Raw genomic sequence first — 11,698 nt, forward strand, 5'->3', positions numbered from 1 at the left:
AACATTTGTTTCCATTTTTCATATCATATGAAGAATAACTCATTGTATTGACTCATAAAGTATATTCTTATAAAAGTAAGGACTTAACATTTATTTAAAAATCTATAAAAGGATGAGGTATGTGTATTTCGGTGTTGCTTCTCTTAGTTGATTGTAGGAGCAGTTAGAAGTGTTGCACCAACCTCCCGACCTCATCATGTACTGTTATTTCCTGTGCCACCAGACCAATGGCATGTTGACATCGGAAACAGCTTCAGATCAGTTAACTTGAAACCACTATAAAAAAGGGGGGATTTGAAGCTTCCATCTCTGTACTCCGTTAATATTTCAGACCGTCTCTACTTTGCAAACTGCAGAAGTTCGAATTTTTGAGTGCGCCATTGACACTTGTGTGGACGAAAACAAGGAAATTGCTGAAACCATTCTTTTGGCAGCTTGGCATAAGTTACTTCGAAGTCAGAGCAAACTTGCAGCTACCAGAACCGAAATGTCCGCTACAGTTGGAGTCACCGAGCAGCACGGCTACACAGTTTCTGAGTATGCTCCCTATTCGGAGTACAACGATTATGTGGATGACACAGACGGAAGAATCTGTCCTCCTCAGAATTTACATTTCCTCAACATCGCAATCTCAATTCTCTACTACCTGATTTTCATCGTTGGGTCCTTGGGGAATATATTTGTCATCCTGGTAATGATCTGCAAAGAAAGGAGGAGGAAGAGACTGGTAGATACTTTTGTGATTAATTTGGCCTTTGCAGATCTAATCTTTGTCTTCACCTTGCCATTCTGGGCAGCATCAGCCATCAGCGACCATCACTGGAACTTTGGCAGCGCCTTCTGCAAGATCAGCAGCTATATTGTTGCTGTCAACAGGTATTCCAGCATCTTCTTCCTCACCTGTATGAGTATTGACCGATATCTAGCCATCGTGAAACTACGGGACTTCAAGCACCTCAGAACCCAGAAATACGCCGTGACCATTAGTGTCATGATCTGGGTCTCTTCTCTGCTTCTGGCCGTACCTTCCGCCTACTTTCGAAAACCTGACCAAGTGAACGTGACCCAGTGCAGGGAGGACACGGATTCCCTCTTCCTCCGAGTGTTCAATCTGACCGCTGTCAGCCTGACCTTTGTCCTGCCTGTTATCATTATCCTGTTCTGCTACTGCTCCATCCTTGTCAAGCTCCGGCATCATTATGGCCACAGCACGAAAGCCATCCAGAGACGGGAAAACTCTCTGAAAATTGTCTTCGCCATCGTGTCGGCTTTTGTATTGTCCTGGTTGCCCTTTAATGTGTTCAAAACGATTGCTCTGTATTTGCAGTTTCGCGACACCGACCTGTCCTGCTGGACAGTAGTGAGCCGAGGCTTGGCCATTGCTTCGTGCATTGCTTTCATTAATAGCTGCGTGAACCCGATCATTTATGCATTTTTAGACAGGAATTTTAGGCAGAGAACTGGCTGGCTCACTTCTTATGTTTTTGCCGGTCTGGGCAAGAGAAGCGGGAGCTTTGGGTCTGGGTCAACACCTTCAGAGAGCAGCACAATGCTTAGAATACAGAGTCTTCTGTCGCAACAGTGAATGTTATCTGTACACAGGTACCAGACAAGCTGGTATTGCTGATTAAATCTGTCTACAGCTAAAACGTAAAGGGCTGTTGTTCGAAAAGAGATTTTTGCAAGCTTCTCATACAAATGTATCTGAAAATTGGGGAGGTTGAGCCCAATTCTGTTCGACAAAAGAGCAAATGTGTTGCATTGAATAGTTGACTTGCGTTTGCACTTTCACCGAGTGTCGAACGTCTAGATCAGCTTGCTCTGTCGTCATTGAAAAGCAATGCATGTTTCTTAACATGTAACCAAAGTATTTGGATTGCTTTTAATGTTTTATATCGAATTAAATAAACTTTTAATCAAACCTACCTTTTTTCCCTTGGTTCTTGTTCTCTGCTATCATTGCAAGTTTGAAACTTAAAGTTTTAAAAAGTAAACAAAACTGATTACTTCTCAGAGGAAACTAGTAACAGACATGCAGCTATGCAAGCCACAAATGTGTATTTAGCAATTAACTCATTGGAACACGTTCCTCCATCAAAATACTCGACAGCGAACTCGTGGTGAAGGGATTTATGTATTTGGTATTATTAATATTGAATCTAATACACAGTTTCGGGAACTGCGGAGGTATTTTTGGTCCAAAAATTGACAATGCTAAGAAATAACCAGGATAATGATAAAACATTTACTCTCAGCCAAAAAATTAAAATTTTGTGGAGCGTGCTAGTAAACTTTGTAGATTTCAAATGATGTGGAACCTTTATGCCTATTCCCAGGTTACTGTTAAATTACTAAATTCTACTAAACACCTCATTCACGTGTAAACATTTTTGTATTTTAAAATTTCTGATCATTAAGGTAGTCAATGTTGGGGTCTGAAGCTTCATTGTTAATATTCCATCCAGGGCACAATGGGAACCACTTCTGGAGTAACACCATATTTATCCTGTTTGGACTAAATTCTGAAAAGAACTTTCTTGGTGAAACTGTGCTTTCCCCTATATTTTTGTCAGGAGCCATTTTTGTCATGTAAGACTGTCAAGGTTAGTATCAATTTGTGCTAAATTTTAGTGAGCTTAGTGATTTATGCAAACATCTTACTCAAACCCAACAGTGGTTAGAGTTTATTTTATAGGGGCCAGTACTGATCACAACCACAGATGCATTTTTTCACTGCATACACACACAATTAAGTTTATTGAACAACGATGATCACAAAATATGTGAGCTTGTTCATGATTTTAAAAATGACAAGAACAAATTGAAAGTAAATAAGTGATTGGAGCAATATTTGACAAATGGATTTCAATCTAGATAAATGTAAAATTATTAATAAGGCAGCAATGAACCAATCATTGGAGTGGAACAGTTGTACAGGATGCTCATCACAAAAGGGATTGGGGAAAGTTACAAATAAATGTGTAAAAACTAGCTATTTAGTTGCTATTAGAAAAAAAAACACATGGAGTAGGAAGCTATGTTTACACGAGTCTGAAATGAAAATAATTAAACTAATGAATGAAGCATATATTAGAAAATATCTGAAAGTCTGTATGCAGTTTTGGTCACAACGTCAATGCAAGCTGATTGTGGCCTTTTCAATTAAATAGAAGATATGAAAATACTTTAAATTATTTACAATCTATCTAGAAAGCAATGTTGGGGAGATTAGCCTAATTGAGGCTTTGCCATTTCCTGAATTCCACCTTTCCACAAATAAAAAGATTTATGCTTGCTTTGCTAATAGCCCTCACTTGATTTTCTCTGGCAGCTGGCTGATTTACTCAATAAAAAAAGACAAAAGAATTGCGGATGCTGTAAATCAGGAACAAAAACAAAGTTGCTGGAAAAGCTCAGCAGGTCTGGCAGCATCTGTGGAGGAAAAACAGAGTTAATGTTTCAGGCCTGGTGACCCTTCCTCATAAGAGTCTGAGGTTCTGAGGAAGGGTCACCGGACCCGAAACATTACCTCTCTTTCTTCCTTCATAGATGTTGCCAGATCTGCTGAGCTTTTCCAGCAACTTTGTTTTTGTTGCTGACTTACAATGCTTACAATATCCACAATGCACAACTTTTTCTGTAACCTACTCCCAACCCAACATGTTAGAAGATTACATCTTGAGCCTTATATGGTTCGCCATCTCTCTAAGGAGCTTTACTTTGTACAGACATGATAAGTTCCATCATAGAATTTTATGAATTGCTTATTGTCACATATATCTGGAAAGACACAGTGAAAAGTGTCCTGAGTCCACAATCTGTGCCATTTTGAGTTACAAAAGAATTAAAAGAAATTACATAAATGGAGTTCATCTTCTGTACAAGCTTCTGGGCTACTGCAAAGTGTCCCGGATCTCAATGATACGCTACTCTGGGTACAGCAACGATAACCCTGCCGAAAGTCCATGTTCCAGGCCCACTGCAGCCAGCATCCCCCTCTCCAGGTATTGTCACCACTGCAGCTGATGCCCCACCAACACCGCTCTGGCTTTCACCACAACATCAGGGGAGGAATAAAAGAAAAAAGTGAACAAAAAGGAGACAAAGAGAAGGATGCAGCTGGCCTGGAGTGGACGAGGTCAGGAAACTGAACACTACCTACCATGTCAGCACTGCCATCTTGAATTTTGTATTTAATTTTTTAATATACATTTTCTTCTGTGACTGAGCACACCATTTGATGTACTTCAACTCATAAAACAATCTCCAAGAGTTGAAAAGAAACATGACTTTAATCTAATTCTTGAGTATTAACCATATTTGCATTCGTAAATGTTTATCTGTGAAAGCAATCATGGACCAGCTCCCTGTGCTCTGAACCAAGAAAAGAAGATGGATTGCAGTTGCATCAGATCTACAAAATCTTTGCTTAGAAGAGCACGCCTTTGTCTATGTGAGGGTATGGGATGGTAAATATCCTCTGTTCATTACATATTCTTGACCACTTAGATTATATCGAAGTATCAACTGAGGATTCACCTCTGCTTATAATCATATTGGCTGTGATTATATGTAAATTTAACCCATAATAAACCTGACAAGTATTTTGACTACTGCATTAAAAAGCCTTATTTCTGCTAGAGAAGGGTTGCATTATTACAAAAAAGAAGTACACAGTGTGGAGTTGGAGGAACACAGCAGGTCAGGCAGCGTCAGAGGAGCAGGAAAGTTGACATTTTGGGTTGGGACCCTTCTTTGGAAACAGGGAGGGGGAAGGGAGCTTGGAAATAAATAAAGGGAGGAGGGTGGGTCTAGCAAAGGTAGTTGGGATGGTGATATGTGAATACAGGTAGGGAGTGGTGGGGATTGGTCAGTGGGATAGATAGGTGGGAGAGAAGATAGATAGGTTGTGTCGGGGCAAGGAGGCGAGACAGAGGAGGGGTGGGGCTGGGAAAAGGTAGATGGGGTGGTGATAGGTGAATCCAGGTGGGTGGTGGGGATTGGTCGGTGGGAAAGGTAGGGTGGATAGGTGGGGAAGATGGTGAACAGGTTGTGTCAGGTTGAGGAGGCAGGGATGAGAAGGAGATTTGGATGTGGGATGAGGCCACTTAAAATCCAACTCCAAACAAAAAGATATTTCCCTCTCCACCCCATCTGCCTTTCATAGGATCGCTCACTCTGCGCCTCCCTTGTCCACTCCACACTTCCCCCCAACCCCACCACACCTGGCACCTTTCCCTGCAACCGCAGGAAGTGCTACATCTGTCCCTCCACTTCCCCTCCTCCATCCAAGACTCTAAACAAACTTTTCGTACCTAACAGAGATTCACCTGTACATTCTCCAAATTTATCTACTATATCCTTTGCTCCTCATTTGACGTCCTTTACATCAGTGCAACAAGACACAGGCTTGGGGACATTTCGTGGAGGTCTGCATTCTGTACGCAATAACCGACAACACCTTCTGGTCACCAACCATTTTAACTGCCCCTTCCACTCCCTTGATGACATGTCCATCCTGGGTGTCCTCTAGTGTCTCAATGACGCCACATGCAAACTAGAGGAGCAATACCTCATATTCCGCCTCGGCAACCTACAGCCCAATGGCCTTAATATAGAATTCACCAGTTTCAAGATCCCCTCACATCCGGCCTTACCTCACATCCCAACCACCTTCCCATCACCAACTCCTAGACCTGTCCATATTCTTCCCCAACTCTCAGCCCTACCCTTTCCACTGACCAATCCCCACTATCTTCTACCTGTGTCCACCTATCGCCATCCTACTTACCTTTCCCCAGCCCCATCCCTCCTCCATTTATTTAACAGCTCCCTTCCCCCTCTCCATTTCTGAAAAAGGGTCCCGACCTAAAACGTCTTGCTCGTCTGATGCTGCCTGACCTGTTGTGTTCCTCCAGCTCCACGCTGTGCGTCCCTGATTCCTGTGTCTGTAATTTTTGTTATCTCACAGCGATAATGAACTGGGAGATGAGCAAGTGAGAAAAGAGCACTGTTTGGCTCATTCATTTGATTCTAAACTATCCTAATTGTACTTATGTCCTTCCTTCATATTTATCAAAAGTGTCTACTGCTGGCAAAGACAAAACACAACCAATACAAGACAAGTAAAATTAAAGCTTAAAAATGTTAGGACTCAGCAGGTCAGGTACCACCTGTAGAGACAGAAGTAGAGTTCTTGCTGATGATTCTTCATCGATAATCAGAGCAATAGGACATGGCACACAAATATAAAAGATGTCATATCAACTACCAGGTCTACTGAAGAAAACGGACATCAAGAAATGTCAAGAGAAGGGTATCTGTGGCAGCAAGCCTGTCACTTAAGCCACCAGGCGGGAGGTAAAATTGGCACTAATAATCAAGTCCTTTCACTCCCAGGACTACGGAGTGTTGCTACACAATGGCTACTGATCTATCCTACATCTGTAATCACTTACACATGCACACCCCTAAAGCATTCACTGGACATATCATGCTTCTGCGCATCACCTGGTCCTTATTTCTCAATGCAAGCTTCCCTAAATTTTTAACCTTGTTGCAAGACAATATGGCTCAGGCTGACCATGAGAGTCAAATTATACCAGATGAGTCAATCTCACCTCTAAACACCTCATGTGCTGTGAGGAGAAGGTCTGAAGCACACATTGAGGCATTTGTTGTGGGAAGTAGTGATGTTGGCAGCATATTAATGGCAGAATTTTAGTCTCTGTTCTGCACCACAGTCTGATATTCTGGGGATACACCAAGCAAGTATGTGCCCCTAATCACTTTACTCCTTTAATAATACTTTTAGCAACAGCTGCCTTTTATTGCAGACCTAGCACAACAACTAGAAAGCAGACCAAAAGAGATATAGTGAAATGGGGAAGAACAGAAAATGAATAACCACACTGTGAAGTCTGATATTGATGAGGATGAAGAAGAAAATGAAGAGATGAAGGCTGGCACAAACCTACTTATGATTTTCTGCAGAGACTCTAGCCCAGTGTTCTACCTTCTCCACCCATCCCCAATTCCACCCATACATCACTTGCTTCCTTACTCTTGTGCATCACCTCAGGTACTTTCAATGAGGAAATTTTTTAATTTTAGTGAGAATGTGTTACTAGCTCATCCATAAATTGCAAGAGAACATGTGGAGTGGGAAATAGATAAGAAAATACTAGACTACAGATTGGCATGTCAACAGATACAAATGTTCCAAATAAAGGCACAGAACAGCCTCAACAATGAGCACAGCCAGGGAAGCAAACTCGACCACAGAACAGAAGGTATAATTTTTTTAACAAAAAGTATGATGTAACATTACACAGGAACTGAGGGGATAATCCATTGGGTCTCCCTGTTCATGGTTAAACAGAATCATGCAGAAGTGTTTTGGCATAGCAGGAGGGCCATTCAGATCTTGCAATTGGCTATCCAATGAGTATTATGAATTTCCTGCTTTTTCTCCATACCTTTGTTCTTTTAAGATAATCACCTTCAGCCCTCCAAAATACGTCAATTGAACCTAATTCCAGACCTGAGCCATTCATTGTTGAAAAAGGCGCTCCTCATATCACATTTGCTTCATTTGAAAATTGACCTCTTGTTCTCAATCTCTTTGCCAGTAAGCCCCATCTACTTTATCCAGGCTTTTCACGATTTCGTGAACATCTATTAGATCTCCTTTAAGCCTTCTTCTCTCCAAGAGCTACCATAACCTGTCCAAACTATCCTCACTACTGAAGTTTCTAATTCCTCAAACTACTTCTATAAATCTCTTCTGCACTCTCTACAATGCATTCTTATCCTTCTTATGATGTGGCACCAAGAATTGCGATTTAGCAAGTATCTTTAGAAATTCAGCATAACTTCCTTGCTGTTGTACTCAGGTGTTAGATTTCCATGCAGTGTGGGCAGATGAGCCCTGGAGATGTGTTGTTGGTAATGTTGGCATCCATTGTTTAATGAAAATTTGGTCCTACAAACTCTGGTATGAGAAGTACTGGAGGGTATCAGTAGACAGTTATATCTTTATGGTAACTAACAGCTTCATGTTCATACATCAGGAAGTGATCTGTAATGAAACTAATGTTCTTTATGTTTTAAACCATGTAGTATGTAGTTTAAAACTTTCTGTTGTCATGATTGTTGTGAACACACTTAGTTCAAAGCTTGTCATTTGAACATTGGGGTTCTGATGAAATTACACACAAGAAAGTTCAGCCTATAATTTTCTTTAACATACCTACTGTAGCATTCCCTTCTTATTTTCTGCTTTATTCATATTTCCAGCAATGACATTTTTGTAAGAAAAATTATGAAAATTGGTTTTATGCACAATGTTATTGCAACATCAAATGAACTGCCACAGCAAGGTGGAAAAAGCAGTTGTCTTCTCTTCCCTAGTTTCTAAACCTCTTCCTGTTTACTATTTGAGGCCAATTGAGGAGTCTGCAACTTTGTACTTGATTCTGAAATAGGCTTCCAACCACATATCCACACTATCCTGAAGTCCATTTTCTTCCACCTCCACAGCAATGACCAGTCTCTGCCCTTTTGTCAGTTCATCTGTAGTTGAAACCATCTTCAATGTCTTTGATACCACTGCTCACTCCTGCTCAGTCTTTTATTTTCCACCTTTCATCAACTTGAACTCATTGAAAACCTCTGTCTGTATCTAACTCATTCCAAGTTCAGTTAGCTCCCTTGTGCTTGCTGAGTATGATAAGATTTTAAATTTTCAGCCCCATTTTAAAATCCCACCATAGCCTTGCCCTTGTATATCTCTGTAGTTTCTGCCAATCCTACAACCTTCCTAGGTGTCTGCATTCCTCTAGTTCTAACTTCTTACATAAGACAATATTAATTCATTCCACAATTAACTTTTTTCAGATTCCTTGGGTGGAATGTTGTTTTGGAGACTGAGTGTGAATGTGGGCCTAAAAGCAGGAAATGCTTTTGTCTGGAAACTTTGGGTTTTCTGGCATAATTACAATCTTCTGAGCACAGCAGATACACATTCTGGGGTAAAATGCCAAATTTTATGTGTCAGCAGGTAGGATGTCTGCCCCTCTGGAACTTTCTGGGATCCAACATCTAGGTGGCTCATTTAAAAGGCACACGATCAATGCTTAAGCTCTGCTCATCATCTCAACCACCCTTGCAGAATCAGAGATCAGGCAAAAATGCAGCACCATGCTTTAATGACATCTCTATTGAGTCTCTCCTGAAGGTTCTCCAAGAGAAAAGGGAAGTTTTCTTCTTAAAGGGTGACAGCAGGAGGTCATTCCAACCGATAAAGGCAGACTGAACCAAGGTAGCTGTGGAGATCAGTGCCGCTGGGTGGCTTAAGGGAGCCTGGCACCAGTTCCAGAAGAAATGGAAGAATATACTATACTCTACCAGGGTATGACTGCTATCTAATCAATGCTCATGTCCTCAGACTATGGGTTAGCATTGTAAGGTTTCCATTTTAAAGGATGACCAATGTCTACCGTTTCATTGCAGCTGCCGTTGTAACATTTCTTATAGCACATTGCTATCACCTCTTACATATCTGCCAGGGTTAACAATTAAATCATGAAAGAAGCCTCAACACTCAGCAGCTCGTGGACCATCAGCTCATGGAACTTTCATCACAACCAGAAGAATGTAAATACCTGATAGCTTTGCACCAAAGGACAAAGTGATAGTCACAAAATGAGGCTTTGGGATGAATGCCTCATAGGCATTTCAGACGTGTTCATCATATAATGCTTTATTAGTTTTCATCAACTGTTGCTTTTCAGTGATACAGAAGCACCTTTCATTCAGAACCCTTTAGTGTATGCCTTCCCCAGGACCACATTCTTTGTACTCTTAAGCCATAAGGTTGCCCAACTCTATTCCTTCACTGCCGTTGATTCAAAACGCTGAAATTCCCTCCTTACGGGCAGTATAAGTCTACCTACAGCAAGTGGACTGCAGATGATCAAGAAGGCAGCTCACTACCATCTTCTCAAGGGCAACTGCAATAAAAGTCATGATTCCCATCTCCCATGAGTGGATGAAAAGAAGTTACAGCTCTGGGGTTTCACATCTCCATCTACACCTATCAATGCTGGCAGTGCTCATGTATCCATCAGAATGTCTTTCACCGTTTCTCCACTTTGCTGGAGAGGAATTACACAATGAGAGAATTCATGCTCAAAAGTAATGCTTGACATGCTACTCCTGACCTCCTTTGAGATGCAGGTTACTGAGCTGGCCCTTGCTGAAAGGGAAGGCTTGCATATTTAAAGCCATGAAGTGTGAAGGTTTCTAATCTGCCGCTGGCAGCTACACACAAATTTGAGCAAGGACGGCAACATATCATTATGTTTTTATCAATGCAGCTGCTCGATTGCACTCTCAGGACAAAATAAAAAGCCCTGCCTCTCTGGCCCAATGTTACTAACCCCTCAGACTACATCCATGAGGAAAAACATTAATGAGTCTTAGAAGATGCACAGTCAAGGGCTTCACACACACCCACCACCCTGCACAGGAACATTCCCTTGGTGGGTGAACAATCCCTTGTAGGTTTTGAGTCACACTCTTGTGAACACAGCAGTTACATGGGCATACAGCTAAAGAACGCAGAAACTTTTCCGAACTCTCTGATACTGCAAAGACTGTTGGAGCACATGCCCTGTTCTAAGCTCACTTTCGATGATGAGCCCCTGGACCAGCCATTCATGACTTGACAGAGATGCATAGATAAAGAAGGAAGAGGGCCGAAGCACCATGCACTGGCTGGACTGAAGGACAGAGGAGTCTGTCATGTTCTGTTCTAAGTTGTAGCTCTGGTATGTGAGTACATGGTCATTTCCATTGAAAGCAACAGCCAGGTTATGTAGAAGACTTTTGGCTAAACATATCTTGCAACCTTCACATGAGCCACAGATGCATTTATTTACTGTCCAGGCAAGAGGACCTTGAGCCCCTTCCAAGTACCGCATCCCCTTAAAAGTTAAGGGAGGATGGGGAGAAAGAGCAATAGCCAGGCATTCAGGGATTGTCATCTCAGGGCAATACTTCATTTGTGCCACGCCACACCAACTCCCCTCCGCTGGGCACCCAAAAGTCTCCATCAGTTCAGGATGAGGAGGTTGTATCTGCATCTGAGCTAACAAGACTGGATGGTGATGAATTTGAGGCTTTGTCTCTGCGCATTTGGCTGCTTATGGTCCAAGGACTATAAGTTGAATGTTCCTATGCAAAATTCATAAGAATACATTATTAAAACTTCAAAAACAATGTGAAAGTTTGTATTTATACAGCGGTTGGTAATACAATGCCTGCTTCCCTGTGTAGTTTTCAGAGTTGTCAAAGTAAACCAATGCTATTTATCTCAACTGTTTTGGCAATGTTTGCAGGAAGGAATTAAATTTACTTCTCCATGTTGCAATATCAGCAAGAATCTTTTGAAATATTTTTATTTCTAAAATAAACAAATTGCATTGATAGCATACCATTCACATCTACAATCCTTCACCTTAGATAAATGCAGCAGCTAATTTATGCACACAATGGTTGCAAAAGCAGCACGAGATTAAATGCCATACTATCATTGTAAAGGAGGCAATGAAATTTGGGGAACACAAAAGAAAAATTTATTTATACTATTAGGCTACTTTCCATTCTCAGCCACAGAATAAGGTGATAAAGATAA

The 11,698-nt window shown here is 41.3% G+C and overlaps 1 protein-coding gene across 1 annotated transcript; it reads left to right on the forward strand.

The window, feature by feature from the left end:
- The first annotated feature begins 291 nt into the window (after positions 1 to 291).
- On the forward strand, positions 292 to 1,585 carry gpr25 (G protein-coupled receptor 25). Its single transcript, XM_048552921.2, has one exon. The coding sequence runs from the start codon at positions 488 to 490 to the stop codon at positions 1,583 to 1,585; it is 1,098 nt and encodes a 365-aa protein (XP_048408878.1). The 5' UTR covers positions 292 to 487.
- The last annotated feature ends 10,113 nt before the right edge of the window (positions 1,586 to 11,698 follow it).

The sequence above is a fragment of the Stegostoma tigrinum genome, chromosome 21 (assembly GCF_030684315.1).
Source record: "Stegostoma tigrinum isolate sSteTig4 chromosome 21, sSteTig4.hap1, whole genome shotgun sequence".
NCBI classification, from domain to species: Eukaryota; Metazoa; Chordata; class Chondrichthyes; order Orectolobiformes; family Stegostomatidae; genus Stegostoma; species Stegostoma tigrinum.

Coding starts and splice junctions, on each gene's coding strand:
- gpr25 (XM_048552921.2), top strand. CDS start 488: ATGTCCGCTACAGTTGGAGTCACCGAGCAGCACGGCTACACAGTTTCT.